This window comes from Gymnoscopelus braueri (assembly GCF_963280865.1).
Source record: "Gymnoscopelus braueri genome assembly, chromosome: 10".
Taxonomy (NCBI): domain Eukaryota; kingdom Metazoa; phylum Chordata; class Actinopteri; order Myctophiformes; family Myctophidae; genus Gymnoscopelus; species Gymnoscopelus braueri.
In genome coordinates, this window is record NC_137611.1 from 27,089,208 (window position 1) to 27,113,854 (window position 24,647).

General features: G+C 45.3%; 2 protein-coding genes across 5 annotated transcripts in view; one reads left to right on the forward strand and one right to left on the reverse strand.

Annotated features, from left to right (window-relative positions):
* ripk1l (receptor (TNFRSF)-interacting serine-threonine kinase 1, like) overlaps window positions 1-24,647 on the forward strand; it is a 733,201-nt gene that overhangs the window by 348,717 nt on the left and 359,837 nt on the right. The window lies entirely within an intron of this gene.
* Window positions 1-24,647, reverse strand: part of tns3 (tensin 3) — a 52,944-nt gene that overhangs the window by 15,356 nt on the left and 12,941 nt on the right. For all 3 annotated transcript variants that reach the window (XM_080440459.1, XM_080440458.1, XM_080440460.1), the window contains 8 exons: window positions 24,472-24,584; window positions 23,226-23,286; window positions 22,970-23,045; window positions 22,130-22,259; window positions 21,796-21,861; window positions 12,981-13,082; window positions 5,836-7,056; window positions 392-549 (listed from right to left, as the gene is read on the reverse strand). In XM_080440459.1, the coding sequence (XP_080296585.1) occupies window positions 392-549; window positions 5,836-7,056; window positions 12,981-13,082; window positions 21,796-21,861; window positions 22,130-22,259; window positions 22,970-23,045; window positions 23,226-23,286; window positions 24,472-24,584 (1,927 nt within the window). The remainder of the gene's footprint in view (window positions 1-391; window positions 550-5,835; window positions 7,057-12,980; window positions 13,083-21,795; window positions 21,862-22,129; window positions 22,260-22,969; window positions 23,046-23,225; window positions 23,287-24,471; window positions 24,585-24,647) is intronic.

Consider the following 24,647-nt stretch of genomic DNA (forward strand, 5'->3'; position numbering starts at 1 on the left):
CTGCATCAAAAGTAATCAACAAACTGTACTATAAAACATTGGCCAAATTGTCAAATAATATAAGAAAGAGGCCAAAATTGTGAAAAAAGCCGATCTACAAGCTCACAACGCCCCACAACTATTTTCACAATATTTATCAATGGAACGAAGACAAACAAAATGGGGGGTCCCCAGTTCAAATATGATTATTTTGGAGGGTCTCGGCCTGAAAAGGTTGAGAACCACTAATATAGGAGACCATCCGATACATTATAAACAGGTTTGACACCACCAGCATGCAGTGATTAAATATAAGGTCGGACAACAGTAAACGTAACTATACAACCACGAGAGACAAACTACATGCACGGTCTCTCTCTCTCCCACACACACACAAACACACAGGCCTAACCTGAGATTGAGGTACGCAGGGAGAGTACGTCCGTGCACCCCTGTATTCCTCCGTGCCACCCCATCCCGAGCTGCAGAACCCTGGGTGGTCTGAGATGGTGCTGCCCTGGCGACTCAGACTCCGTATGCCGTCCCCTCGTACCTCACCGGACTGGACAGCTGGACGCGTACACGCAAACAAACACACACACACACACACACACACACACACACACACACACGCACACACACGCACACACACAAACACAGGGTCGAGGAGTGGGTTATTCAATCTTGTTAAGATGATAACTGAATATTAGTTACCATTCCCCAAGTAAAGAGATGAACTAAAGCACCTAAGAGAAAGACAGGTAAAAACGATAAAGTCAGAACATTCAGATTTGCCGTTCTCTGAATTAGTAACCTAGAAATAACACACTAGAATAAAGATAGAGAATTGGACAGCATACTCCCACGATCAAATATGTCATCAAAGGTCAAACCCGCACTGTGGGAGCATTGTTTTTTTGACTAGATTCTGAACCAGCATTGAAGATCAAACGCATTGTAACTGAATTAGAGAGAAGTGAAGATCTGACTTTATTTTTTCCTCGCCAGGATTCATTTCAGAAGTATTCGCTCACGGTGCCTGTGCCTGCAGTAGTGTTGTGGCGTTCATGAACGATGCGCTTGAAATGATTCGGTCTTTTGTGTGAATTCGGTAAATTCCTCATATCGTTCCTCGAACCTCGAGTCGTTCATGTTCCATTCCATTATGGAATGCCGGGTGACGCGAGGTTCAGCCAGTCGGTGGCAAAATGCAACATTTTGACTGGCTAAAGAGAGACGTTCCTCTACGTGAGAAGGCCGGAACCGGAATTGCTAAACGTGAACAATGAACAAATCATCTTTTTTTTAGAGAACGAGAACGAAACTGAAATGAACTGCAATTCCCACCACTAGCCTGCAGTGCTGTTGATGTTTTGAGAGGACAGCTGGGGAATGCTGAGGGGCTAGGTGGGGTGTGGAGGGGTGAGGGGAGGGGGGCTGATGGGGGGGGGTCCGTGTTGTGACAGTGTAGAACGCTGCCACTCGGCACCAGGGTGTTAATTTGAGCCCTCCCAGAGAGACCCTGCCCTCTCAGGCTTGAGGAATGCTAATGGACCGGAGGTGTTAATGCGCGGGATCATTAGCCACACATTGTCTGCATGGTTGGACGGATGGGCAAAACTGCCTGTGTTTTTGCATGCCATGCAACCAGACTACTTTTACATTATATTATGTTTTATTCATCATCGTCAGTTTGTGGAACGTGCAAATGTGTCTGTGCGTTAGAGTGGCTCGGCAATGCATGCAGCAGACTGATAACAAGTGAGAATTGTGTGCGTGCGTGAGGCCCAGCGTGTGTCTTTTGTGTGTGTGTGTGTGTGTGGGTGGGAGGGAGGTGTGAGCAGGACATCCAGGGACTTGTTGAGTTCATTGAGGAGGCATGACTCTGAATGGCCCTGTCATTATAAGATGAGAGACAGCGGAACACTCCTAATGACTCTAACTACTCACCTCTGTCACATCTCATCTATATAAACTGTGTAACTATTGGCTCTTTTCAACTACAAGAACAAAGTGAACCTGCCAATGCTGCGGTACGTGTTTCATGGGTTGTGGATTTGTTCCCACACACTACGGCTCAGTTCTCAGAACCAAATTTGGACACTGCTCAGGACATACGGTAGTACTAAGCCTGAGTTCTGGGAACCCACAACTCAGAACTTATACTTTCAAAATCTTCCAAAAAGCTGATCCAAAAGCAGTTTTTTTTAACACTTCAGGGGCAGTTCTGGCTATAGTTCTGGTTATAATAGAAACGAAAACAAAAAACAATCGCAGAACTTCATGGGTTGTGGAAAGTTGTAGAAGGTTCTGATCGAAAACTCATTCCTTCATAGTTGAAAAGAGCCACATGTAACTGGCATCTGTAACAGGAATCTGAAGTCACTTTTCCTGAAATCAGACTCTCCAGGACAGGATGTGTGATGCTGTCTGGATATTATATAGCTACCTTTAGTAGTTTCTGATAACATTTTAAATGCTAGCAGCTAGCTTAAATGTTTGTTTAAAGGAGCTTCCATACAGGAGTCTGTCGAGACGCCAGTGATGCAATCAGGCTGGTGACCATTACCTCTGACCAATCAGTAGTCTGCAGTGTTTTCACATCACCTTTTGGTATTACCTCGGTTCACTTGGAACTTTGACGAAAATGATACAAAAAAGGTACCAGGTACCGAATGGAACCGGATCAAAAACCAAAAAAGGCGAGTAGAGTCAAGTTGACCTGGTACCATGTAGTGGAAAAGCACCATACAAATACAGTAGCCCAAAGCAACATAGACCTCTTATAAAAAATAAAACGAGTCCATTCAAATAGCTCACAATTCTCAATAAACTCACATCAAATCCTGAGTCAAAGTGCAAACAAACTAAACAAAATCTATGCTATCTGCATGTTCAAGAAGGGAGTAAAATGATAATATAGAAGGCCAATATAGGGCCGAAAAAGTTATAAGAAAAATAAGAATATAATTAAAAAGCATTAAATAGAAAATGTCACTCTCTGAATCCCTCTGGAGAGCCACAGCTTCTGAGCCCCTTTTGGCACCTCTGGGGTTCACCATCGTCCATCTCTATGCTGCTATTTATCAACCCTATAGTTCTCAGATCGCTGACACAACATAAATCCTCTCCCTCAAATCATCCCTTTCTTCATTTGCCAACTGCACTAACGGCCTTTTAAAAGGCTTCAAACAAACGTACAACCGTCACTAATTTGAAGCATACTGGTTGACAAGCAGAACTGGATGAAAAAAATATGACACAATAATGAGTCAGGAATCCAAGTCGTATGTTTGGCAACACATCGACCAAGGTACAGTGAAGTATGTAACAAAGCAACACAACCAATAAGTAGGCTTGATTACTGTATGGAGTTACCATGCTGTAGGAGCCAACATTCACCGCAAAGCCAACGGCATGTGCCAAGATAAACGTACATCTGTTTAGCGCCGATGTATCATCCATAAATTCTAAAACCGTCACCCATCTTATAAATCACTTGTCTCGTACACCGCAATTGCTGCATGTGACACAATCAGGCAGAGAATGAGCCTGGGACACAATTATCTACACAGTATGACAGTAACACATTCAACTTTACTAAACCTACTGCTAAAAACAAAACCAGCTATCCCCACATTGGAGGCACGTCACGGCCTCCAGCGCTTGTTTCTTGGAATGGCTCTTTTCTGTGTCGTTGATATGCACAGACAGGTAGCTACGCCTTTGGAATCGGACGGAAAATGCTTCGCCTCGGGGCACGCTTGTTCCTCTGTTGGAAATTCCTCACCCCTCCCTGTATTCTTCATGCCCCCTCCCCCCCAGGCAAGCTCAGGTACATTATTGAAGTGTGTGATTCACACACCACTGACATCCATCAGATAGATCTCTCTCGCTCTCTCTGCTCTACCTTACTAAGCTCCAGGTAAAAACAAAATGGAGTCGAGTGCCACCGTGCCAACTATATTTGAGTCTACATTGCCCAATGAAGTCTTAACATGTAAACCCGAGCCAAGCTTGTTGTAATCCTAAAAAAGACCATAATAATGGATGTCTGTAGTATCATGGGAAAAAAAGATAGCCATCAAGATTACCTCATGTGTAAACAATGACATGGATAAAGTTAACTTTATAGTGTAACCACTGAAATAAGATTGTGAAACTTCTTAATCCTCCACAAGAGCAACTTCTGGGAAAGCTTATTGCTAGAAGGAGACCAACCGTTAAAGAAAGGCAACAAACATTCCTTGAATTCCTGAGCACAGCTTTTCAAAACCATGGCTAGTGCTCTTGAACAAGGTATCAGTTTAACTCAAGATACGAGTGGATATAACTTGGTTGGCTACTGATAACCGTCATATGCCTGTTATGGTGGTGTTATTTCATCCATCAGCATGATAAATCAAACAAAAGAAAACACAATGACACAATCAGAACTCACAATATTGGTGACAACTTGCACTTTCCAATAAGAGTGCACACTGGATAAAAAGAACAGCCTTTAAGCATTAGTGAAATATTATTTTTACTCTTGGAAAAATACAATATTATGGAGGCTGCCAAATGTATGTCAAATGCAGAAAAAAAAGAAAAGAAAAGGGAGGGAGGGAACGCACATAACATCAAGTGAAAACGCCCCAATGAAAAAATGAAAAAACAGTTTTTCTATTAGCATGTTGATGAGAAGTATACCAAAAGATGTACCAGTTCCAGAATGAAATACCACAGACAAAACAACAACAAAAACACATCAGCAGTATTACTGTGTTCTTCTTCACCAAATGAACCATAGAGTCTCTATTCTGGGCATGTCATAACAGGTGAACATTCAGCGAAAATTGCCGAACATTCGGTGAAAATCTGCAAGCGCGTGTGAGCTTGGAAATCAGCTATTTTCAGCAAAGATATTTGGTATGTAGAGGGAAAAAATGGGAGGGGACCAAGTAGACGGTGCATTCATATAGCACTTTTATCCAACGCGCTTTACATTCACCCAGCGGAGGAAACCATTCAAGGCACCAACCTGCTCATCGGAAGCAATTCGGGGGTCAGTGTATTGCTCAAGGACACTTCTACACTAACTTCGGGGGAGCCCGGGAATCGAACTGGAAACCTTTCGTTTCCCAAGCGGCCGCTCTACCTCCTGAGCCGCTGCCGCCCCTTTAAGTATAGACCCCTGGGGGACCCCTGTCAACAGTACGTGGTTAATAAATACCACATGACAACAAACACAAAAATCACCACATCAGCAGTATTCCCGTGTTCTTCTTAAATACATCAAGCAATAAGAGAGCAGCGTTCAGAAAGGCTGATGACATCTGCTGCTCTCGCTTCCCTTCATGTTCTGCACTTATCCCCCGAACCAGATAGCTGGAGACAGACAAGCCTCAACGGCGCTCTTTTCCTCAGAAACATGCTGAAAACATCTGAAAAACCTGGCAGCAACCCTGCTATTTCAGCCCAACTAAACACTCGCCAGGTGGGAGAGGGAGACAGAGCAAAGGCGTGCTTTGGTGAAGTTAACTCTGTACTTACTACTGTACTTAAGAGGAAAGAGAAGAGTTCATGCTGTGAGTCATCGGAGGTGAAGACAGAAGAACTGACCGTAGTTTGATAATACTACATAAATGTGTTATTGTTAGTAAACAATTATATCATTTTTAGTAGCCAACAGCAAAAATCACAGTAACAAGACCTTACCACCAAGCTAATTGACACCACCAATTCCATTGAAACCACACTTCATGTCATCTTATCATCACATAACCTTACACATTACACTTCCCACACAGGACACCACACAACCACCACCACCACCACCACCACCACACCCAGATGTCTATCTGTCTATCTTACCTGGCTGCTGTGTGTTTTGCAGGGCGGCCGTACTGTTATCGTTCAGTCTGTGATTGACGCCGTTGGAGCATTTGGTGGCCGAACCGTTCACGTGCGACGCGCCGTTCCTCTTGACGGAGCCGGCGCGGCTCGGAACCGGCACGAAGGTGGGATCCAGGTCCATGATCAGCTGGTTGAGCTGGTCGATGGAGTTGTCGATGTCCACCGTCAGAGATTTGAACTCCTCGTCCCGCTTGTTGACGCCGTTAGCCGCCGGCTGCTCGCCGAGAGGCGCCGCTTTCCTCTGGGCTTCCTCCGGGGTCTCCCGGGCGGCGGGGCGCTGCTGTGGCTCCGCGGGGACCCCCGGGCCCTTGGGCGGGCTGCTCGTTTGCTTGCCCCCCGGGTACCTCTCCCTGTCGTCGCCCTCCTCGGGCATGTAGGCGAACTGCTGGGCGGCCACCATCTGCTGCTGGCGGACCCAGGTGTGCGTTGAATAGCTGCCCTGTCTGTACACCTGCTGCTTGGGCAATGAAGTGCTGCTGGGGGTGGAGGAGGCCACGGAGTTGCTCCGGGGGCCGAGGCAGCCCCGTCTCGTCTCGGTGAAGGCCCTCTCGTAGTCTTCCATGGTGGCCGGGGCGGGGTGGTGGAGGAGGGGATGCTGGTGGTGATTCGGCGGTTGCTGCTGCTCCTCTACGCCGGGACTCCCAAAACCGTCCGACAGGAGGGAGTTCTGGCTGCTCTTGTGGCAGGAGGACGACAACGTCCCCAGGCTGTCCACGCTGTGCAGGTCATGACCCGTCATGACCTCGTCGTCCAGGATGTCCGTTTCCCTCTCCTTGGGACGGGGGTCCCCGTTGACGTGCACTTGGGCGGGCACTAACCTCCGAACGCCCGGCCCCGTGCCTTGATCCTCCATCTCCTCCAGGGAGGCGTCCTCGAGACCAAAGCCGCTCAGGAGGCGCTTGAGCTGGGCCTTCTCCTGGCGGCTGGGGCCCTGGTTGGGCCTGGTGATGGTGTTGGTGTTGGTGGTGGTGGTGGTGATGGGCGCCGGTCTGTCTGCCCACAGAGAAGTGCTGGAGAGGCCTGAGTCACTGCTGGCGGAGAGCGCGTGGTCGCTGTGGTCGGGGCTAGAGGTGGTGGAGGTGGTGCGCGCCCCTCGACCCAGTGTGGACACTCCTCCGTTAGGGCTCCTCTTGTTGGCAGTGGGGACTTTGTCCTGGCTTAGACCATGAGAATGTGGCACTGCAATGACAAGAGATGCAGCGCTTCATACGGTCAGCCGGTATGGACACACATACACACAAAAACACCTTTTCACACACACACACAGAGACAAACACGAACAAAACACTGCACACCTACAATCTACGTTCAAACACACAGGTGTGTTAACCTACAAACAGGACGGCAACACAGCCTCATTTACAGACAAGTGACTCGGAATTAATACACAGAAACATGTAGACATAATACACACACACACACACACACACACACAGACACACACACACACACACACACACACACACACACACACACACACACACACACACACACACACACACCACTGCTGAAAACAGATATAATGACAGATTAGATATGGAGTAACAAACAGAGATAACATTATCTACCTCGTTACTAATTGAAATGAGGAGGAAGTGATGTCAGTGATGTCACCACTGACGCAGTGTGTCATCTAAATGTGTACCCCAGTACCTACAAAAGCTTGCACGGTCATTCTTTGTGATGATACGCACACAAAGAGCAGAAATCAAAGCACCTAACCTTCCCTATACAGCAAAAAAGGGTGTTAATTTAACCCTGAGAGTGTAAAAATGGACACTCTGGACAATATTCCATTTCAAACTGGGCATCTTGCCCCGAGCACCTCTCGCTCTATCTCTCCCACCTGGCAAGGTGCTGGTTCGGTCTGTAGTGGTGTGCAGCAGACAAAAGGTGCACCCCATGTTCTAGGTTACATAAGTCAGACAGAGAGCCATGCGTATGCCATTCTGAGAGTCAGAGGGCCACTGGTCTTTGGCGTTTGACCTCTGCATTCCTCACCCTGCTGTGATTAAGCCACGCTGCTCCCTCCGTCGCCCCCTTGACCTCCAGCATATGTCTAAACAGCCTCCTTCATCCCCCCCGAGGCGAGATAATAAAATAAATAAATAAATGGTGCAGGTCGGTGAGGTTCAGCGCACCGTGCAATCAATCACTGCACAGGAGTCTCTAAAGAAAAACAGATCTACTTACATGAAATAAAGGCACTGAATAAAGGGCATGCTCTTTGCTTGCACTCAAAGTGCAAAGCAAAGAGCTGTGCCAACTGATTTATACTTAGTTGGGCGCCGGTGTTGCGCGCCACAAACAGCAGATCTACAAAGCTCACAGTGTGTCATGCTGTAACGCACTGTGAGCTTGCAGATCTGCTATTTTAGGGTGCGTGACACGACGTGCAACCAAGTATAACTCAGGCTCGAGCAAGAAATGCTGTTGCTTTGACTGTCACTCTCCCCTGTGCCTCAACAAAAGAGAGCTGGAACATGACCCCTGCGATTCTACCAACGCTAAGTACTTGCCTTTCAGTCAAACCATGACTGGAGGATCCGAATACCAGACACGCATGATAAAAAAAAAACTCCCTCCTCCTCCTATGCCGCTGGTTGTTGCCCCCTCTGCTCTCACTCACACCAGCACGCTGTTAGCTGGGGGAACACACACATCCGGCCGTGTACAGCTCTGGCTCGGGGGCCCTCCCAAGTGTGACCCACGAAGGACAGGACAGATCCCCCAGGAGTATTCCAACAAATCCCTCTTACAACATTCCTCCTGGCAAGGTGCTAACACTTCTAGAGACAGATGTCTCCTCTTCTCTACAGCCTTCCTTCTTTTCCTCTCTCTCTCTCTCTCTCTCTCTCTCTCTCTCTCTCTCTCTCTCTCTCTCTCTCTCTCTCTCTCTCTCTCTCTCTCTCTCTCTCTCTCTCTCTCTCTCTCTCTCTCTCTCTCTCTCTCTCTCTCTCTCTCTCTCTCTCTCTCTCTCTCTCTCTCTCTCTCTCTCTCTCTCTCTCTCTCTCTCTCTCTCTCTCTCTCTCTCTCTCTCTCTCTCTCGTGTCAACCTCCCGCCTCTATCAGTTCTCTCCCCTCCCCCTCACTTGTTTCCCCCTCATGGCCCCCCTGACTGTCTCCTTGAAGAAAGAAATTTGCAGCCAGCCATAGCCCTTACCTTCGTCTTCCCTGCCAGGTAAGTCCACAAGACAACTAGTCTTCAGCAAAACAAGAGATGAGGAGGAGGAGGAGGATGAGGAGGAGACGTACAGTCACATGAGGAAGTTAAGTGCCATGTGGCTTTTAGACAGACAGCCCCCAGTCAGGGTCAAGTCAATCTGAAATAGTTTGCATGAATTGACCCTGCTTTACTCTCTCTCCCAGCAGTAAGAAGGTGAGAATGTTTGCACTCCTCACAAGGCTGGGTGTGGGAGGGGGGTTCTCCAAATATGGGCAGAGGAATGTAAACAAGTGGGGTGGGGCTTAGGGCTGGGGGCGGGCCCCAGAGCTGTAACCCGACCTCTTGCAGTGTATCAGGGGACTACCCCTGTCAGGGGATGGAAAGAGGGAAACAGGAGGGAATGAAAGGCCAAGAGAGGATCAGAGGATGAAAACAACATTCCTCTACTCCAGACTCTTTCACACTGTAAAGACACTTTTTAATTAGAGCGATTCTGCCTTCTACTTGTAGCCCTGGGCCATTTTTATGAAACGCGGTTCGACCAGGTTGTTTTCCTCTCTCTCTCGTGGGTATCATGAAATTACATGCCTGCCAACCTCGTGCACAACACCAGCATGGAAACAGATGTGCACTAACATCAATGATGGGGTTCAACAATTGTTTCAGCAGTTTTTTGTTTCCCAGAGGATGGTTAAAAGTCTAATTTATACTTCGTTGTCCGGACCCTGTTGAAAATCTGTTCTTCTCCGTGAGCAGCGGTCATACAACAAAGTATAAATAAACTGGGCTTATCCAGCACTTTTAAATTCAATTGTCTTCTTAACCAATGACTGAGCAAATCACCCACAAAAACGCACAATTTAAATATAGCCTTCATCAAACGACCTTTCACTGTTTTTTGGGATTAGTGAATGCCCAAATCTCCTCCCAATACCACAGCATGGAGGACGGTACAATCCAAACAGTTTTTCTCGTATGCCAGAACTGTGAGTCACAAGCTTAATGATCATCCATGCTTTCCTCAGCCCATGGCTTCTGTGTGTGCTTCCGCTGGTACAGCAGACGGCCCCCCTGGGGAACATTCCTCATTAATCCAACTGGCCCTGCGATACACGGGGTCCGCTATGACTCACTGGAAGCACACAGAGAGAAATGCACAATCGAGGCAGAAAGCCGTTTCATTAGAGACCATTCAACGGGTATAAATGAATAGAGAGGGTCTAGAGGGGGGTCACTTCATTGAGACACGGCCAGCCATGCTTCACTGACACCCCATTATGTGTTTCGTTTTCACAAGTAAAGCCTTTAACCACTTAAACCCTATATACTTAGTTGGCCGGGGTCCCCCAGGGCTCCATGCTCGGTCCACTAGTATCTCCCTCTGCATCCGATCTTATTGTGGAGCTTGTCGATTGGCTATTTTCACTGAATGTCCGCCCCCCAGATTCAGATTGCATAGGGTTCAAGTGGTCAACATGTTACCCTTTACCTTTTGCCACAATCAATATGTCTAAAGCCATGGTTCTCAAAGTGGGGTCCGGGGACCCCCAGGGGTCCTTGAGGGAGTTTCAGGGGGTCCCCAGCTAAATGATGGATAGTTAAGAACCAAATGGACCCTTATGGGTCTGTAACTCTGAGAGTGTACAAATGGAACGAAATGGACCCTAACGGGTCCATTTGGTTCCATTTGTACAGAGTTATATTAACATTGATTTTTACAATATAAATTGGGGTCCCAGAGATATAAATGCCATTAAATGGGGGTCTGTGGCCTAAATGCATGTCAAACTGGGGGGGTCCTTGAAATTAAAATGGTTGAGAATCACTGCTAGAGCCGTAAACATCTTCTCTTGTGGGCGGGTCCCTGGCATATCTTTTCAAATGGGGGTCCGCGGGCTAATAAGTGTCAATTTGGGGGTCCTTGACACAAAAAAGCTTGAGAACCACGGTCTAAAAGTCTAGATTAGGAATCACCCTTAAACTCCCCACACGGGGACAGTTACACACGCTGGTGACTGATGCTGAAGTAAATGAAGTTGTCTTTCCACAGCCTTTAGCACTGCAGTGGCAACTTGTGTTTAGACTTCCGCCCCTTTGAGGCGCCACTGAGTGACAGCTCCACAGAGGGACGCTGGGGCTGAACAGGGGCCTGGTAAGTAGATGTAGAATTCCACCAGAGCTCCCAGTCTTCCCCCTCTGAAATCTAGTGTTTACACGAGAAAACAAGACCGTAAATATCCCACATAAATGCATGAGAACAAAGGGCGAAAAGAAGAAATAAAAAGAAACAGAGAGTTGTCCTTTTATCATCGATGCCGTCGGGTTCCTTTGATGGATTCATCTTAATCTCAGTCGTTTTCGTTTCTTTCAGTATTTCGCCTGTAAAATGTGCATTTAACTCTATAATACCGTCTCGGGCAATTAAAAATGAAAAAGGGCAAGCGGCTCATTTTCATGATGAGTTTTGTGAAATGGAGTCGTAAAAGCGCTCAGTGAACACTGGGCATGGGTGGATCTGTGTTTTAATGTCACCACCGCGCAGCGCTATTCTGGGAGGTTGTTGTGAATTCCGCGGCCGAGCGGAGAGATTTGGGAGCGCAGCGACCACAACTAGGATGGGACGCCCTGACAGACAGGGTGACTGTGTGTAAAGGCAGTGTGTGAATGTGTGCCATATCTGCTGGAGTGTTCATGTCTATGTGCAGGCTTTAGTGAGACAGTACGTGTGTGTTTGTAGGGGGGGATGGTTAATGCAAGGCCATTCATTACATAAAACAAAATATCTGGGGAACTACCCACTCTTTCTTCACACACACACACACACACACACACACACACACACACACACACACACACACACACACACACACACACACACACACACACACACACACACACACACACACACACACACACACACACACACACACACACACACACACACACACACACACACACACACACACACACACACACACACACACACCTCTTTCTCTCTATACCTCTTTCTTTCTCTCTCTATCCCTCTCTCTCTGACTATCTTTCACTATGCACCAATGCTGTTGTTTATCAAACATAGAACAAATTGGAAATGGCTGTCCTTGCCACAACAATCACATGACGAATCAAGGTTCCTGCTATCCTCCATGAGAGTACAAGTCCCCGTCATGAGAAATGAACAGTCTTTGACTAAAAATAGCAAGCATTTGCTTGTTACCGTCGTCATGCAGTGGTCGTGCAAAGCTATGGAGGCAAGTTGACCAAAGTAGGTGACAAAACCACTACTTTCAACCAGTTGGCCCCATTTTCAAAGGGCCAAGCTTGCATCGTGAAGCATTGTGAGCTCGCAGATCGGCTATTGTCTTTGAGGACACCATCATACGAACAAAACATAAAACAGGGCTTAAAATAGGGCTCAAGTGGTTAATGATCCTACTGTATAAGCTACACAGTGACAGACGGTGTGTTTTTGTGTGTGTTTGAGTGTGCGAGAAAGAGAGACGAGACGGAGACATACAGACGGAAGAAGATACAGACACAAACGGAGACAGACCAAACAACTCCAGCGTCTGTCTATGCCCACCCGACGGACCTGCCTTCATCTCCTCTGTGTCACACTTTCGAACCCGGAGTATGACATGAGAGCAACATGGCCGCCGCGTGAGCATTGGTCAATGAGGCACACGCGTTATAGATACATTGTGAGCAGTGTTGGAAAAGTTACTAAAACATAGTGATATATTACTTATTACATATTACTTGTTTAAAATGTAATATAGTTACTTTACTTATTACTCCCTGCCAAAAGTAATTAGTTACTTTACTAGTTACTGGAAAAAAGTAATAATATTACTTTAAGTTACATATTACTTTAGTTACTTTCCAACACTGATTGTGAGTAATAATGCAGTGAATAACACAGCATTGTAGCCTGTACCTTCCCCATCACAGAGGTTCTGATAGGAATCCCATCGGGTCAGAGGATCGGCTGTGTTATAGTCCACTATCACATCGGCTCCATTCTGCCACCTCTCTGCACCTGCAACAAACCACACACACACACATTAGATCAGCAGTTTCAAACGTTTTGTGCCCATGGTTGACACACCAGTGGGGCAAGTCAAAATCTCAAGGCACACCTGTAATCATAGAGAAAGTAGCCAATCTGCAAGCTCACAAAACGTTGCATTCTGACGCGCTACAAGCTTGTAGGCCGGCTATTTTCACTGTTATTGAAAATTTGTGGGGGTAAAAGGTTTTTTCTTAATGTTTGCTTATAATGACAGACACAGGTTGAAAGTGGATAAATGCAATATTTTTAGGGTATAGACTTTGCCTCTCTATTGGAAAATGAGTGAGCACAAAGTACTGATATAGTAAATAAAAAAATGATTTTTGTATCATTGCAATAAAATATTCATATTAAGATGCTTGTTCAACAGGTTGCTATTCGAACACCATTTCAATATTCGGATGCTTAATTTGATCATTTTAAATGGCACAGCCACGTCGTCACGTGTGTTGTGGAGCTGGCGAGAAGTGTATCCACTTTCACTATGCTCCCATGTTGCTCTGCTTCTGGCTATTGTGGGTGTTTTGGCTAGTGTCGTGTGGGAGGGACTGTCTGGGGTTGTTGTCCCCTTTGGCTAAATGGACATAATGATCTTTATTAATGTTTCACCTCTATGAACAAAACAGCGTCATAAAAACTATGTTGGCGTAGCAAGGCATGTTTATGGGAAAACAAAATCTTTCTTTTTTACACGCATAAATCATCAAGTTTCACATTCTCTTATGACATTCACTTTTGTTTCCTTGCGGAGACAAGACCTCAGTGCATTGTGTAGTTGATGACATGTGCATGTACAATGATTAGTCTGTCTGTGAATCTCTCACACCAACATTGTTATTATGAAGCAGTTTATAGGTTAACTATTTTGGCAACGCAAGGCAAGCAGGCAGTTTACTGTAGGCCTGTCTTTAAATGGACATTAATCTTCACCAATAAGAACAAAACTACCTCACAAGTACGCAACTTGCCGTATTTACCCTCTCTGTGGAGATAACAATCGCACCACAAAGAGCCTGGATTTACTGGCTTATTACTTTAGAATGAGTATTATATTATTACGGATATTTTGCTTGGAATATACGCAGAGCTTGGGGAAAATGTTGTGTCAGATTCACATTTTCAATGTAGCACTTGAGAGTTAAAGGAAAGTACCATTTTAGGTAAGCCAGATAACACATATATCGTTTCTTTACTTCACCATTTACCCTTTATTTAGTCGTTTGTTAACCACATGAACGCTAGCATCCCTATTCTGGGCATGTCATAATAGGTGAACATTCTGTGAAAATAGCAGATGTACAAGCTCATAATGCATGGCGGTGCGACATGTTGTGAGCTTGTAGATCATCTACTTTCGGGCAAGAGATTTGGCGTAGAGGGAAAAAAGGAGGGAACAAAGTATAGACCCTTGGGGGGGACCCCTGTCAACGAGGTATATGGTTAACTATGCCAACATTGTAAGTTGGTCTGGACAAGAGCATCAGATGAATGCCTAAATAGTAAACTGTATTCCACGCACGCACGCACGCACGCACGCACGCACGCACGCACGCACGCACGCACGCACGCACGCACGCACGCACACACACACACACACACACACACACACACACACACACACACACACACACACACACACACACACACACACACACACACACACACACACACACACACACACACACACACACACACACACACACACACACACACACACACACACACACACACACACACACACACACACACACACACACAATTCAATTCAATTCAAAGGGCTTTATTGGCATGAGAAAACATACGTTTACATTGCCAAAGCAGAAAGCATAATACAACAATACAGCAATACAATCAAAACAAAAAATATGTACATTTGAAAGTCAGAATCTTCAATAGATCAATTTCTATGTACCAAGATCACTGGGTGTAGTTATAGTGCTGGAATATACCCAATGATTAGTCTTTAGGGTGGTTGTGTTCCGTTTGATATCCTTTTCCTATCACAGCAACTCACGAATCTTGCTGCTGTGTTTGCACATTGTTGTACTTCGCCCAGCAGATATGGGAGTTTTTTGTCATTGGTCATGTTTTCAAAATCTCCGTGTGTGGTTGTAATCTGTGGGAAGTATGTGTCTCTGATGTCTTGGTACAATGGACAGACGGTTAGGAAGTGTAGCTCGGTTTCCACTTCATTTTGTGTGCAGTGGGTGCATAGTCTGTCTTCTCTCGGGATACAGGTCTGCCTGTGACGACCTTTCTCGATCGCAAGACTGTGCTCACTGAGTCTGTACCTAGTTAAGATTTTTCTTTGTTTTGGGTCAGTCACGGTGCTCAGGTATTCTGCCACTGCGTATTCTCTGTTTAGGGCCAGATAGCATTCTAGTTTACTCTGCTTTTGTGTTGCTTCTTTCCAGTGTGTCAGGTAGTTTTCCTTTTGCTGTTTTATAATTTGGTTTAGTCCAATGGGTTTTCTATCTCGTGGCTCTGTTTGTGTTTGTGCCCGGAGTTCCAGGGCCAGCTGGCTGAGGGGGCATCTCTCTAGGGTTTCGCTGTGTGTGAGTGCCTTGTTATGGAGTGCATCTAGGTCGCTTTCTTTTAGGTGGTTGTAGAACTTAAGTGCTCTCTTTTTTATTTTGATAATTAGTGGGTATCGTCCTAATTCTGCCCTGCATGCATTATTTGGTGTTTTTCGCTGGGTACGGAGAATGGATTTGCAGAATTCTGTGTGTAGGGTCTCGGTTTGGTGTTTATCCCATTTTTCAGGGTCATGGTTTGCTAATGGTCCCCAGATCTCACAACCATAGAGGGAGATTGGTTCTATCACAGAGTCCAGTATTTTAAGCCAGGTTTTAATTGGGATGTCTATTTTGATGTTTCTTTTGATAGCATAGAATGCCCTTCTTGCCTTGTCTCTCAGGTCCTTTACAGCTTGGTTGTAGTTCCCTGTGCTGCTGATGTTTAGGCCAAGGTAGGTATAGTTTTTTGTTTGTTCTAGTGGGATTGTATTTAGGAAAAATTGATGGTTTTGGCGGCTGGATCTTTTTTGAAATATCATGATTTTAGTTTTAGTTAGGTTCACTGTCAGGGCCCATGTCTGGGAGAATTTGTGTAGGAGATCAAGTTGCTGCTGTAGTCCTTCCTTGGTTGGAGACAGCAGCAGCAGGTCATCTGCAAAAAGTAAGCATTTGATTTCTGTGTTTGCCAAGGGGATGCCTGGAGCTGTGGACTGTTCTAACGTTTTTGCTAATTCGTTGATATATATGTTGAAGAGTGTTGGACTCAGGCTGCATCCCTGTCTAACTCCTCGGCTTTGGGGGAAAAAGTCTGTGTGCTTTTCGCCTATTTTAACTGCACATTTGTTGTTAGTGTACATTGATTTTATGATGTCATAGGTTTTCCCCCCAATGCCACTCTCCAACAGTTTGTACATCAGACCCTCATGCCAAATTGAATCGAATGCTTTTTTGAAGTCGACAAAGCAGGAGAATAATTTGCTTTTGTTTTTGTTTAATTGGTTGTCAATTAGGGTGTTTAGAGTGTAAATGTGGTCTGTTGTGCGATATTTTGGTAGAAAACCAATTTGTGATTTGCTCAGGACATTGCTTTCTGTGAGGAAGTTTAGAATTCTGTGGTTGAGGATCATGCAGAGGATCTTTCCGAGGTTGCTGTTTACACAGATCCCGCGGTAGTTATTTGGGTCATATTTGTCTCCACTTTTGTGGAGTGGCGTTATCAGCCCTTGATTCCATGTGCTGGGGAAGATCCCAGAGCTGAGCACGATATTTAGGAGTTTTAGTATGGCTATTTGGAATTTGAGGTCGGTGAATTTGATCATTTCATTTAGAATACCGTCCGCCCCGCAGGCCTTCTTGGTTTTAAGTGTTTTTATTTTGTCTTGTAGTTCTTTTAGGTTGATTTGGGAATCTAGTGGATTCTGGTAGTCTTTTATGGCTGACTCTAGGTTTTGTAGTTTATCTTTTATTTGTTTTTGCTCTTTGTTCTTCTCGATTGGGCCAAAGAGGCTAGAAAAATGGTTCACCCATATATCTCCATTTTGGATGGGTAGTTCGTCCTGTTTTAGCTTATTGAGTCTGTTCCAGTTTTCCCAGAAGCTGTTTGTCTGTATGGAATCCTCGATATCTTGCAGTTGGTTTCTAACATGTTGATCTCTTTTTTCTCTTACTGTTTTCTTGTATTGTTTCAGTGTTTCCCCATATTGGAGACGTGTGTTGTGGTTGTCTGGGTCTCTGTGTTTTTGGTTTGATAGTTTCCTTAATTTTTTCCTGAGATTATTGCAGTCATTATCGTACCATTTGTCATTCTCAACATTTTTTCTGGCTTTCCTATTTGATACTTTTAGGTTTGCTAGTGAGGCTGTTAGTTCAAATATATGATTGAGGCCTTCTACTGCCCTGTTTACACTTTCACTGTTTTCTTCAAAGGTTTTTTCTAGGAACTGATCCAGTTGTGATTGGACTTGTTTTTGCCTAATAGCATTTTGGAAAGCTTCTGCGCTGTGTTCATTCCATTTGTAACGTTTTTTTATAGTATGTAGTTTGTTTGGCGTTTGTTCTTTGTGTCTGTGTGTTGATCTGTTTAGATAGGCTGTGGTTCTGTTGTGGTCTGACAGGGGTGTTTGCGGGCTGACTGTGAAAGCTCTGAGCGATGCCAGGTTTATGTCCGTGATAAAGTAATCTACCGTGCTGTTTCCCTGGGATGAGCTGTATGTATATCTACCGAAGGAGTCCCCTCGGAGTCTACCGTTAACGATGTACAGACCCAGTGAGCGACAGAGCTGTAGCAGTTGTGACCCATGTTTGTTTGTTGTTTTGTCGTGATTGTATCTCGGGGGACATGTTGGGGAGCTGATGTGTCCCCCTCCTGGTAAGTGTTTGTTTCCCTGTGTGTTGAGGGTGTCAGGCCCTTGTCCTGTTCTGGCATTTAGGTCTCCACAAATTACAATGTGACCGTGTGCCTGGAAATGGCTGATATCCTCTTCTAGTGTGGGGAAAAAGTCCTCTGTAAAGTAAGGGGATTCAATTGGGGGGATGTAGGTGGCACACAGGTAGACATTTTTTTCGGTTGTGGTAAGTTCCTTGTTTAATTCCAGCCAGATGGAAGAAGTTCCAGTTTTTACTAGCTTAATGGCGTGGATTAGTTCTGATTTGTACCATATTAGCATACCTCCAGAGTCCCTTCCCTGGGTGACTCCTGCCAGTTTTGTAGATGGTACCACGAGTTCTCTGTAGCCAGTAGGACAGCCAGTGGGGCCGTCCCCTCTGTGCCATGTCTCTTGTAGAACAATGATGTCTATGTTTGCAATCTCTTTGGCAAAGTCTGGGGTTCTGCTCTTGATGCCAAGGGCAGTCGACCTCAAACCTTGTATATTCCAGGATGATATGGTGAGTGATTTGTACTCCATTGTTCACATTGTTGTTACATTCCAGAGGTTCTGCCCTGGGCCCATGCTGTGTAGAATTCCCTGAACATCTGCTCGATGCTGTGTGTGCTGGGGATGGCTCTGGTCACCGCCTGTGCGTATGTGTATGGTTGGAGAGGGAGGGGGAGAGTGGGCGGTGGTGAGGCTGATGCAAGAGTGTATGGGATGGACATCAGTGGTGTGGGTGAGCTGTGTGTGGGATGAGGTCTGGGTGGAGCAGTGAGGATATGCATCAGGGGTGTGGGTGGGCCGCCCTGTTGTGTGGCATGGGGTCTGGATGGGGCGGAGGGGTGTCTAGGAGAGGGTCTGCTAGGTTGATAGGGGTGGTGACGTCTAGTAGAGTGTCCTCTGTGTGCAGTGCGGTGTCCTCTGGGTGTAGGATGTTGTCCACGGTGGTTGCGTGTGTAGGGTGTTGTGTCTGTAGGGTAGTCGCGGTCAAGTGCGATGTCCTTCAGGCTCTTTGCAAAGGTTGGGATATCAGCCTTGCGGATGTGTACCTGGTCGTGTAGGCTTCCCTTGTGCAGGGTTGGGTGTTCTGCGAAGTGGACCTTACTCTTCCTTGCACAGATTCTGGAAGTCTGTGCGTTGATTGCGTTGATGTAGTCGTATTCGACGTCGCCTCTGTGTAGCAGTGCCGAGATGACTACTTCTGCGTTGGGGAATGTTGAGGTGGCTTTTTCTATCATTCCCTTGGTAGATGTGACCATCTCGTGGTCTTCCTGTACCCATATGTCGTTTGTGCCGGTGTGGATTATTATATGGCTGGGGGAGCCTAGCCGGTCCCTTGTCAGTAACTCCATTGCACGTGCTGTGTTTCGACATCTGATGTGTTCAACTCTGTGCTTTGGGAAGAGCTTTCTTGCATCGATGTATTTCCCATTTGAGTCAGTCAGGAGTACAATTTCTGGTTTTTGTAGCTGGCGGTTTTCTGGAGGTGTAGCAGTGGGGGAGGGTTGTGGTGGGTCCTCTTCTTGAACGATCTCTTGGGAGAGTACTTGGCTTTGAGGTACCGCTGATTGGTCAGGGTTATCTGGTATTTCTAACCCTTCCTGCTGATCGCTGGTTGGTCTTGCTTCCCTTTCAAGCTTTTCTATCTCTCTCCTCAGTTGCCCTATTTCCTTTTCTGTCGTTTTCCTTAGCTGTTCTGTGTCTTTTCTCATACTTTCCCTAGTCTCTGCTATTTCCTTTTCCTGTCTTTCTTTTAGCTTTGCTAGCTCCTTTCTCATGTCTTCCTTTAGCTGTCTTATCTCCTTTCCCATATGTTCCCGTAGCTGTACCAACTCCTGTCTGAGCGTAGGCTCACTCTCTGCCTGTTCCTTTGTGGCACTGGCCCTGGGAACTGTCTGTTCTTCCGTATACCCCAATAGCTGTTGCTCCATCTGTACTTGCCTATATTCTAATCTAAAGAATTGGTCATTCAACTTGGTAAGCAGGTGTGGCTCTATGGTGTGAGCTTTTGTGGCACTGATTGGTGGGGGTGGGGGTGGACTCTCTACTGTGTCTGGATGTATTGTCTTGTCTATGTCTATAGTGGTTGGAGTGCACTTTTCTTGTGCCATCTCCCTGATTTTGGTGAAGTCATTCATTATGGGTGTTCTATTTCCCTGGATTGTTACTCTTCCAGTTTTGTAAATGTTTACAGTGGTGGCTCCTTCCTCTGAGTGCAGTTTAAGGCTACATCCATCAGTCAGTGGTACCTTTTTTATCTCTGTGTAGTGCTTTTGTGTGGCTTCAATCCATGCCTGAGGTCTATGTGTGAAAAAGATTAGGTTTGTTTCAACCTTCTTTGAGTTATGGTCTGCATAAAGTGTCTCTAAGTTATTTGTCAGGAGTTCTGTCTTGTAGTTCTCCTTATCTAACTTAACCTTAGCTGATGTTGGATATTCAATTGGTATCGGTGTTGTGGGTGTGTGTGCTGTTGCTGTAGCTAGAAGCTCGGTTGCCATGGCTTCCATTGTTCAGGCTCACACCTGGCTCACCTAGCTTCACGCCCCTGTCTAACACCCCTCCCCCGGTACTTTCCTTTGTTATGCTACTTTGCTGCCTGCTTCTACTACTACTACTATGTCTAAATGTTTAAACTGTTCCCATGCAGTTTACTATGATTCTACAGTATTCTATTTTACTACAGTCTTACAACAATCTTACTACACTTCAATGTCTCTAGACTAGAGTTCTGCAATGTATCTCCAAACTTCAGGTTTACTTACTCAAGTTTGTTGTGTGTCTTTTCTGGTAAAGGAGCAAGTTTTAACTCCAAATGTTTTGTTGAGTGGTAAAAAGCTGTTTTATTCCTTGTTGTCCTTGATCCTTTTTGGTCTTTGTGAAAAGTGTTGAAAGTATTTCACAAAAGTCTTTAAAAAGTGTTCCAGCTTTAAAAAGTGTTCCAGCAATCCAAGGCTCAGGAGCTCAGACAAACACAACCTCTCACCTCAAGAGTCAGACACACACACACACACACACACACACACACACAGTCTCCCCCCTGTGGGGCTCAGAGGCAGCACATGCTGTGCTGCTTTACCTCTTCTGTCAGCACACACTTCACACTACATTTCCTCCCGTCTGCAGCATTCCACATCCTCCTCACAGCGGGGGGTCGGGTGGTGGGGTTGGGGGAGGGTGTGTGTGTGTGTGTGTGTATTACCATACTCGTGAGGACCAAACGTTCTCACAAGTATAGTCGAATTTGAGGAATAGACGTTGTGAGGGCCATTTTCCTGGTCCTCGCAAGAAAAATGGTTGTTTTATGGTTGATTTTTTGTTTAGAGATACGTTTACAACTAGAAAAAGATTCAGGTTGGGGTTAGGATTAGGATTAGACATTTAGAGGTTAGGTTTAGGGGTAGGGTTGTAGATTTTACCCATTTTAAACTTAGTTGTGCGGCGATGACACACGCCGTACACGCCGTACAAGCTCACAACGTGTCGCAGCGCGACACGTTGTGAGCTTGTAGATCTGCAATTTTACGGCTTTAGACTTGCGGTTAAAAATGCCCCAAAGAAATCATAAATCAATCATAAAATCGGCTTCCTAAAATGTTGATGTCCTCACAAGTATAGTAATACAAACGTGTGTGTGTGGTGCCGGGGGGGGGGTGTAGGAGAAGAGAGTGGAGATACGAAGGAGTGACGCTGGGTGGTGAAAGCCACCGCGCATCTGGTTTTCACTTTATCTGTCCAATGGTCACTTTTTTTTGGAAAGAGAGAGGTTAAAACCAGTTAAAACGGGAAAAATACCTGGGATTTTCTCCGGGCCCTCTGAGAAGACCAGCTCCACTTTCCCATAATCCGGAAACCTGGGATCTGGTGGAATGTCAACACACAGGAATGCCATGAGTGAGATATTAAAGATGTACGTGGTCGTCTGCGCACCGAGATTCCCTTCCGACTGCATCATTATACATTACACATCAAGGGGGAGGGGGGGGGGGGGCTGGTCTCAAAAGTGCCAAGTCTATAATGAGGTCCAGACTGAGAGCTATGCAAGCGCGGGGCAGACACACGCTGCTGTAAACGGTACAGCGCGTTGAGACCTGTTTTCCCGGGGAGTTTCTTCCAGGTCTCTATATACCTTTGTTCGCCGTCTCCATGTCCTCCTTCTCAAACATCAGGTTGTAGCCCTGCACTGCTCCCGTGTGGAACTGCAGCCGGAAAACCACCTCGCGCTCTGACGTCAGCTCACTCTTGTGGTAGCATTTCACCTGTGGAAATATTCAATAACAATCACTATTGGGGGGTTGCTTGGGAGATTTTTATTTATTTATTTATTTTTATGTGGTGGTCTGGTCACAATAGACGAGGCGACTGAATGTTTCCTACCATGAAATATTCATAACAATTACTATTTGGCGGCAGTGGTGTAAAGTACATTTACTCTAGTACTGTACGAAATTGAGGTACTTTTACTTTACTGGAGTCTTTCCAATTGTCTATACTTTCACTTCTACTCCACTACATCTCAGAGGCAAATATTGTACTTTTACTCCACTACAATTATAGTTACTAGTTACTTTGCAGATATACATTATTACGTTATAAAACATACATTATCCACTTTAGCCCTACTTTAAACCTATAGGCTATTTGAAAATAGCCGATCTACAAGCTGCGACGCGTTTTGAGCTTGTAGATCTGCTATTTTCAAACATTTTACTACTTTTACTTTTGGTACTTTAAGTACATTTTAGTACCTTTTGGTACTTTAAGTACATGTTGATACCAATACTTTTGTACTTTTACTCAAGTACATTTTTTATTCTGGACTTTTACTTGCAGTATTGATACTTTTACTTAAGTAAAACATTTGAGTACTTTTTCCACCACTGCTATTGGGGGTTGCTTGGAGATTTTCATTTATTTATTTATTTTCATGCGGTGGTCACAATAGCCGAGGCGACTGAACGTTTCCTACCATGATGTCCCCTTTTAGCAGCTGGGCAGGTTCCAGGCTGATGCATACCCTGTTTCTGTGGCCTGGACCAATGTGACTGCAACAAAACAGGAAACCAGGAGGTTATCTACAGTGATCACTCATCACGGTGGTGAGATAACACAGTCATCACTCACACAGAACAGCCAATTGCTGTCAAAGCTATGTCACGTCAAAACTGATGTATGTGTGGGGGAGGGGTGATCAATAATTCAGTTTTTTTTTGTAGAATACTTACTAAACTCCTGATGAATACACTTGCTGCATTCCCTGGTAGACTTTGAGGTATGGGCGACATACTGTTGGATTGAAAGAGAGGTTTAATTCTCATGTTACTTGGTTAGGATACCATATGGCACTATATGATATGATACAATATAATAAACTAGTATTGTCCACCGCTCAGTGTTACTGCATTTCACAGACATGTGATGTGACACAGTCAACCGCATGCTAGTAATCATTATGTACACATTCAAGTGTTGTTAACTAAAAACTTTTAAAACATCACATTGCACGGCTTTAAAACAACATTGCACAACTTTAAAAACAACATATTGCAAAACCCGTCTGGCCTAAAACAAATTCCCTTTGGGGAGTATATGGCCTCTATGGCTCATGCTGCTTGCTTACGGTTTAAGATACTGTATTAATAGAAGTTGTTTTTTAAACGATTCAGTCGCCGCTTGGGTACTTTTTTGTTACATCATTCTACAATGTTTACATGCACTGAAGAAGTGCAGTGAAACTCTTCACCATCGGAGACAGATCAATCTGTCATCTCAGCCCTTTGTGGACAGACACTACAGAAGATACTAGGAGTATAGTGAAACACGACCCAACATTATCATGTTTGTGGAGCTCAGATTTTCTCCGGGGACTTTTTCTGTCCTCAGCCGGCCTCTCATGTACACAAGAGGTCTATGTGTACTGTGCAGCTTCTTCTCACATGATACTGTTCACAGACAGGTGATTAGCTTCTGTTGTGAGAAAGTCCTTTGCTGCCTCAGTTGAAATGAGCAAAAAACGACCGTTTATATGGAAACATGGGTGGGGATTGGCTTGGGTTTATTGAGACACCACAAAGCAGTTCTTCTCTGGAGTTTTGTTTATGAAAGTGTCTGTATATAGTATGTGTGTGTAGTGTGTATGAGTGTGTGTGTGTGTGTGTGTGTGTGTGTGTGTGTGTGTGTGTGTGTGTGTGTGTGTGTGTGTGTGTGTGTGTGTGTGTGTGTGTGTGTGTGTGTGTGTGTGTGTGTGTGTGTGTGTGTGTGTGTGTGCGTGCATGAGAGCGAGAGAGCACGAGAGTTATCTTCAAAGCCTCGCAATCACACACAATGCAGATAAGCCTATATTTCTTTTATTGCTACTACTCATGTGGTTTTGTCTAGATGTCTACACTCTTCGCGGTGCCAGTAATTGCATTTTCATTGGTGTCGTCGCAGCAGCGCCGTATATACACTTGTAAACAACATGAGTTTAACCTCCAGTGACGTCGAAGTTTGGGATCCCATGAAGGATGATGCAATGGAGGAACAAGGGTGAGGCATTGATCTTCATTGATCCACTCAGGAGACTGTTGAGAATCCAAACGTATCTGAGAGACAAGAACACAGATGGACGTCAACAACCACTAAAATGATTCAAATTTCCCAGGGTC